The 7476-nt window shown below is 41.9% G+C and overlaps 2 protein-coding genes across 2 annotated transcripts in view; one reads left to right on the top strand and one right to left on the bottom strand.

Moving 5' to 3' along the window:
* gba2 (glucosidase, beta (bile acid) 2) overlaps positions 1 to 1293 on the bottom strand; it is a 16987-nt gene extending 15694 nt beyond the window's left edge. The window contains exon 1 of the mRNA XM_061031649.1: positions 1072 to 1293. Coding sequence (XP_060887632.1) covers positions 1072 to 1265 — 194 coding nt within the window. The 5' untranslated portion in view covers positions 1266 to 1293. The remainder of the gene's footprint in view (positions 1 to 1071) is intronic.
* A 1372-nt stretch (positions 1294 to 2665) lies between these two features.
* Positions 2666 to 7456, top strand: rgp1 (GP1 homolog, RAB6A GEF complex partner 1). Its single transcript, XM_061031650.1, has 8 exons — positions 2666 to 3101; positions 4840 to 4973; positions 5087 to 5170; positions 5408 to 5557; positions 5746 to 5892; positions 6307 to 6434; positions 6540 to 6717; positions 6845 to 7456. Exons 1-8 carry the CDS (start codon positions 2986 to 2988, stop codon positions 7066 to 7068), a joined length of 1161 nt encoding a protein of 386 aa, XP_060887633.1. The 5' UTR covers positions 2666 to 2985; the 3' UTR covers positions 7069 to 7456.
* The last annotated feature ends 20 nt before the right edge of the window (positions 7457 to 7476 follow it).

Raw genomic sequence — 7476 nt, 5'->3', positions numbered from 1 at the left:
AACTTTTCAACCCTTTGATCGCGGCTGCTCGTGCCATCTGCGCACAGAAACGGAAACTGACTTCATAGGTTGATCGCTCGTAGACATCGGGTTGCCATGTCGTACAGGAAGTGTAAACTGAGACTAGAGTGTGCAGATAGAGGGAGAAATCTTAAAGCTGTGCTCAGAGGTTATAACATGTTAATAAACTATGAATTTGGATGGTTTTGCACAGTTCGTTTCCTGAACTTTGTGCAGGAAAAAGTAAAGTTATAATGACTACAAATGGTTCTAAAGTAACTTCTAGACTTCTAACAAGAAGAAAAGAAAAGACGAGTGAAATGCAAAATCAATTTGGAAAATGTCTGTTTTTGTTTTTGAGTCCTTCAAAGGATTGGATCCATTACTCATCAGTTATTCCTCCCAGTCCCGTATTCACATGGACGAAGCATAATCATTTATAAGAGTTACAATTCTGTCATGAATTAAAACATTTATGTAAACTGTTTTTGTATTTCAGAAAGATTTTGCTGAATAAACACAAAAACACACGAATCATTTTTTGATCTTTTGTACGTCAGTGTTTTATTCATGGACTCTCCTCAAATGCTTCATATCCATCAAATCTGCACAACCCTAGTGATTAATTAATTCTTGTTTCACATTAAATCCTATTTTAATCCATTTGAAGATCCACCGATGTTCCCTTCATGAACATCTATTTTTAATCAGTTTTTATTTCTCCAAGCTTCCTTATATAGAACAGGTTTTTCCACTTATTTATTATAACTGTTAGGAATGTTAATACGCCTTTTTATTGCATTAACCCTTTAATCGTTTGGGTATTTGTTGTTCATTCTGTATGTTTTTCAGAGTTTTTCAATTGAGGGAACGTCTTTGCAAGTCAGGTCAAACTGCTAAACTGCTGTAATGTGGGGCTTTAGTTTACACAATTCTTGTCCCTGTGTGTGTGTGTGTGTGTGTGTGTGTGTGTGTGTGTGTGTGTGTGTGTGTGTGTGTGTGTGTGTGTGTGTGTGTTGTTTAAACAAGGTGACTAAACTCAACACGAGCAGATTTGCCTGAAGGTCTCACCTGATCCCAAGGCCGACGTGCTCCAGAACATTGGACAGCGAGACGTCTTTGGCCTGGAAGGGCTTCCTCTTCTCCTTGAACTCGTGTGCCAGACAGATCCGCCAACCCTCCTCGGGCACGCCACATCCCGTCTCTTTGGAGACGTACCTGCTCATCAGGTCTGCAGTGGACTTCTCACCCCAGTCTGAAGTCATCTTCGCAGGATTGTGCAGCAAAAAACTGAGCGTTTCAAGTAGTGTGCCGGTTCCACCGCCTTTTGTCAACAGTCAGTTTCAGAGGGCATGAGGCTTTGGAGTATCTGAGTGGATCAGAAAAGAGTCTTTTCTGTTTGGTAAACCGGTTGTTAACTTGACAACACTGAATACCTCCAGGGAGCAGGGGGGGGGGGGGGGGGGGTAATGATTGCTCCTTCAGGTAGGAGGTCCTAGTGCCATTATAATTGTCCAGTCCACAAGTGCATATATCCCCCACAGCTCAGCAGGTTCACATCCTAGGGGACATTTTGCACCAGCCTCTTGATTCCTGTGTTTAGAGATGACACAACACTTTGCCACACTTTTGCATGAAGTCCAGATCTGGCTGGATGGATAGATGCCAACAGAAACCCGTCAGGAAGTATTAAGGATGCCGATCCCATTCATTTAGCACCTAAAACAAGAGCAACACAATGATATAATGATTAACAAGTCAGTATTAATTGCACCTTGTGAACATAAAGGAGGGCCGATATCAAGCATGCATCTCAATAACCGGCGGTTTCGCTGCAAAGCCGCAGACTGACACCTTAACCATTAATTATGTGAACTCCATTTACCTTTGTTTAAAGTCCGGGATCAGTAGCTGCCTTTACTAGCTTACTCGCACTTAAAGGAAGGAGGCAATATATAATTGTTATTTAAAATACCGGAGAGAAAGCGACATCCCACTGCTGCTGAAAACCGACTTCTGTCAGAACCAGAACCCTGCAGCTTCTGCTAGCACTTCGCTCAATGCACCCAAATGATTTTTTTCCCTCTTCCCGATCTCTCAGGTAACAATATCTTTCCGGCTGCATTCGTGGAACCATCTACTTTGTCGGGTTATGGCATACACACCTTAGCTAATATACTTATCTTGGATTCACTTAAAAAAAACAAAGGACAGATAATGTTGCTGACGTTAAGCGGAGTCAAAATTGCCCACCAGCCTTTCAGTATGTGGTGCCTGACAAGCATTACTTAGGGACACATTGAAATCCTGCAAAAGTACAGTCGCCGCTGAGCCTGTACCATTGCGAGTAGAAAGGGGTGGTCGGTCATCTCGACAATTCAAATATTAATTTTAAAAGATAGACATGACATTTTTGATGGATGTATTAACACGAATATCTTTAACTGACGAGTTATCTAGAACCTACGGTGAAAATACGCGAACATTAAGGCAATTTCTTAATACTAAGTTTAAGCTTCTCCACCTGTTACCATAGCAACATCCCACCTCGCGTTAAAAGTGCCACGGGACGTTTTTGCAACTGGCCGACAAAAAAACATTTCCGAAATTTTTTTATTTCTATTTTAGTTTTGAGAAATGTGTTCTAAAGATTGTTATACCTAAAAGACGGTAAACAAAACACGACCTGAAAGACCATATAGATTACCGTGTTTATTCTACGTATTTATTTAGGTGTTTTACTTCCCATGGTTAACTCTTGGTTGTGCAGCACCGGAAATACAATCACTCCGCTTTTTGTTTACTGTAGCTGGGGCGCTAGATCAGCTGCTCCTAGTTCCCCTGGAAAGAAAATCACATTCTGCATGTTTGTTTTTAGTCTGACTAGCGTTTAACTGCATTGTTATCTTAACAAAGTATTGGGCTGTCCATGCATCTGTTTACTTTATTAGTTGTTAGTAAGGTTGCTGGTGTCTGACTCTACAGATGATCGAGGTGGTGGCCTCCATGGCCCGGGGCCCCGTGTTCCTCGCCGGGGAGCTCATGGAGTGTCTCATAACTTTCACTAACCCGATGTCCCATCTCTCCACCTCTGCCAGCAGGTAAGACAGGACTCTTTTTTTTTTTTATCACACATGACGATGCAAAACTGTTAAAACTACACAAACAAGCAGCATGAAATGACATCAAGCTCATACAAGGGCCAAACTGTAATACACAGTGGTTCCCAAAGTGGGGGTCGGGACCCCTTAGGTGGTCGCGAGACACTGGGAGTGGGGTCGTGAGTTGCCTTCCAAAAACAAAAACAATCTGGAAATCACATATTTGACCTACTATTGTGAAATTAAATACAAAAAATGTTGTTCGATTAGTTTACGTCTGCTGTATTTTTTTATTGTTGTTCTAATGTCAGTGTTTAGGATCGGCCCCATTAGTGCGTGCTGCTGTGTGCACCGTTATGCTTTAACCACTTCCAGGGACAGAAGGGGATCTCGCATCGCTATTTTGAAAAGTTTGGGAACCCCTCGCCTAGGACATATTACAGCGTTTTAACTTTGCATATGGGACCATACTACGTTTTCTCGTAGAATTTGTGTCTTATTTTTTACTTGTCTCCTAACTCCTCATGCGATGTGTCTGTGTCTCATACAGGACACTTAAATCAATCGTTGTACCGACAGTTTAGAATAGAATAATATAATAGAATTACTTTATTGATCCCAAACTGTGAAATTGTGGCGTTACAGCAGCAGGTTATCCAAACACACAATATGAGTAAAAAAACACAATAATCTAAACATAATATAATATTAAATACAAAGTAAATAAGTACCAAAAATATCAAAACTAAGAATGTGAATATATACAACCAGGATTTAACTAAGCATTACTAGTCTTAAATATGAAGATTAAATATGGAAGATTAAATGTAAATGTGCAAAAACAGAGTAGTAAATGGACAGTATTGACATAAGTTAAAGTGCATGAGTGTAGACATATTATCAGCAGAAACTATTCAATATAACGGCGAGTAGACAGACAAATGAAGTGAACTTGAGTGCAGGGATCATTTGTAAATTTAACATGTGCAGAACAGATGACAGTATGGAGAGACAGATATCATCATGATGACAGTTCTCTGAGCTGTTGTACAGAGGTATGGCCTTCGGTAAAAAAGATTTCTTGTATCTGTCCTCGTGACAGCGGAGTCGGATCAGTCTGTTGGAGAAGCTGCTCCGCTGTTTGTCCAGTACGGTGTGCAGAGGGTGATCAGGATTATCCATAATGGATAACAGTTTGTTCAGAGTCCTCCTCTCTGTCACCACTACAGAAGAGTCCAGCTTGCAGCCTATCACAGCGCAGGCCTTCTTCATGAGTTTGTCCAGTCTCTTATGTTGAAACCCCCTCCCGTTTGCCACCAAGAACTCTGGAATAATAACTAATTATCAATCAGTTTAATGCACACTGCACATATTGCACAAGTTACTTTTTCTTAAAATTGTATTTTATTTATTTTATTTACCATTTTGCACAATTTAGAATTTATTACTGTAAATATTATTTATCTTATTTTTACCTCATTTTATTTTATCTTTTTACCTCATTTTGGTTGTATTGCACCGCGGGTCGGAGACAAACGCAATTTCGATTCCACTGTATGTCTGGCATATTTTGAAATTGACAATAAAGTTGACTTTGACTTTGACTTAGTGTCACCAGCTCCAATGCTGCTCCCCCAGCAGACCACAGCAGAGAACAGTGCACTGGCCGCAACAGACTGATCATCAAGCTGCGAATGCTTTTGCGTGACTCTTGTTTTTTTTCTTGATTGTGTCCCAGTGAAATGCTGGCCTGGGCCAGTGCCCAAATCCACTGCCAGTTTCACGCCAGCGAGAGCCGAGTGGCCCTGCCGGCTCAGGGCAACAAACAGGACGTCCAGGCTGAGAGCGACACGGTGCTTATTCCAAGCAGAGGTCAGGACTACCTGTGATGTGAAAACATCAAACAGGAAGAATTTGTGATTAACTGAATAAATTAAGGAGGTTTTGCCGCAAACCAAAAGTCTACCGATTCCTTTCCTCCACAGGAGAGCGAGGGCAGTGTGTGCTGGACACTCCGCCTAAGATACTGTTCTGTGACCTGCGTCTGGACCCCGGGGAGAGTAAAACCTGTATGTGTGTGTGTGTGTGTATACGTGTAAACAAGTCAGATGAGAAAACTAGTGTCACTCAAAAAGTGTCATAAAGCTGTGACAAATGGATTTAAAGCAAGAAATAACAACTACGTTCCTTTTTATTATAGAATTTTAAATGATTCATTTTGAGTATTTTTTTTTTTTTACAAAACATTAAACATTTGTTTCTGTGTGTGATTCAAACTGTCTAACACACTTACTCCGTCCTCTCAGATTCCTACAGTGAGATGGTTCCAGTGGACGGTCCTCCCAGTTTCCGCGGTCAGGCGGTGAAATACGTCTACAAACTAACCATCGGCTGCCAGCGAGTCAACTCTCCCATCAAACTGCTCCGAGTCCCTTTCAGAGTGCTGGTTCTGCAAGGTGAGAGGAGCTTGTCTTATAATAACAATAACATGACGGGACAACTAGAGCAACAACCAGATCCATGTTGGACGTCTAGATTGTTATCATATCCAGTTACGGGACACTTTAAAGTTGATGAGCAGTAATGATAAAGTGACTTAAACATGTGAACCAGACTTGCTGTTAAAATCACATCTGTCCTGAAGGCATGCCAGAGCCTCCGTTTCCCCAGGATGAGGAAGTGTCCCCCTCTAACCCGTTCCTGGAGGAAGAGGAAGCGAGCCGCAGGGACGCTCGCCCCTTAGAGAGAGCTCTGGAGATGCTGATGGTCAGCACATCCAGACGCTGCCCCCGTGAGTCACATCCTCCGACACTTTTATCTTTCACATTCATGTCGCTGCAAGCTTCAGTCTGATTTAGTCAATTAAAGGTTTATAGTTGGGATGGAATATATTCATATTATGGTCTGAAGCTGTTAACTTTTGAAAGTTACGTTTATTACAATAAATAAAACTGCTCTGTCACACTGGCTGAATCTTTGAATCCCTGACATTAACAGATTTGAGTAAATCAGCTGAGAATGTTACATACACACATGTAATAAAAAGAGACATGCCGTTTGACTGTGAGAAATCAAATCTGTTAACAGCATCTTTGGAAATGCTGTAGATAAAAGATTTCTATAAAACAGCTTTTCTGAGTTGTAATTCTGACTTTTTACATCTTTATATCCACGTTTAACTTCTTTTTTTTTTTTTTTTGTCCAGAAATGTTTAATATCACCGACAGTCGAGGGAAAGTTGCAAAGTTCTGCATGTTTAAGACGGTTTACAGACTCGGGGAGGACATCATCGGCACCTTCAACTTCTCAGAAGGAGACGTTCCCTGTTTGCAGGTACAGGCTTGTTTGTTTTTTTTGCACTTTTTCTTTTTTTGTTTGTTTTTATCTAAACAAAGTGTGACTCATAGTACCCCGTGTACCTGCTCCTTTGTCTTGAAGTATTCAGTGAGCCTTCAGAGTGAGGAGGAGATCCAGCAGCCTTACCAGCGGCGTCCTGGACAACCTGTCAGTGTGACGGGACACGGGAGGCACATGGAGTCGTGCCTCCACACGGCCTCCAGTCACTTCTCCCTCCCCGTCCCTCTAAACGTCACACCGGGGTTCAGCACAGACACGGGTCAGTCAGCAGCAGGCGGAAATATTACACTGTTTTATTTACAAACATTGAAGGTTACTGAGGACGCAGCTCCTTCCTAACTCCTCAGTGTCACTTTATTAACCTTCATTTACCTCCGCCTGTTCAGTGATCCTGAGGTGGCGACTTCACTTTGAGTTCGTCACGGCTCGGGATCCAATGGAACCGCCCGTTGTGCTGCAGAACCAATCGGAGGTCACGGTTTGGACCGGGGCGGAGCATGTCAACGTGGATACCTTCAGCTGGGATCTTCCAATCAAAGTCCTGCCCACCAACCCGGCCCTGGCGTCCTCCATGTCCCACTTTACAGGGACCAACAGCATTAATATCTGACCGTGTGTGTGTGTGTGTGTGTGTGTGTGTGAGTGTGAGTGTGAGTGTGAGTGTGAGTGTGAGTGTGAGTGTGTGTGTGTGTGTGTGTGTGTGTGTGTGTGTGTGTTTTCATGACAGAGAAAGAAACATTTCTTCTTTCCTGATGACAAATTGTACAGAGATGAACATTCCAGAAACAGAGAAGTGTTTCTTGTTGTTACCAACACTTACATTTTGCTGATCTGAGTCGTGCAGTTCATCTAACTTTAAGTGTGTCCAACATTAACAAAAGTGCAAAATATCTCTGTGGTGTTTTTTTTTCTTTCTGTTTTAACTGTTTGAGCAACAACTGAACTGAGATGTAAATACTACAAAATCAAACTTTATTAAAAGTGTGTTTCAAAAGGAATAGATGATAAGTGGTGTTTT

Source organism: Labrus mixtus, chromosome 23 (genome assembly GCF_963584025.1).
Source record: "Labrus mixtus chromosome 23, fLabMix1.1, whole genome shotgun sequence".
Lineage (NCBI taxonomy): Eukaryota > Metazoa > Chordata > Actinopteri > Labriformes > Labridae > Labrus > Labrus mixtus.
This window is presented reverse-complemented; position numbering and strand designations above follow the sequence as displayed.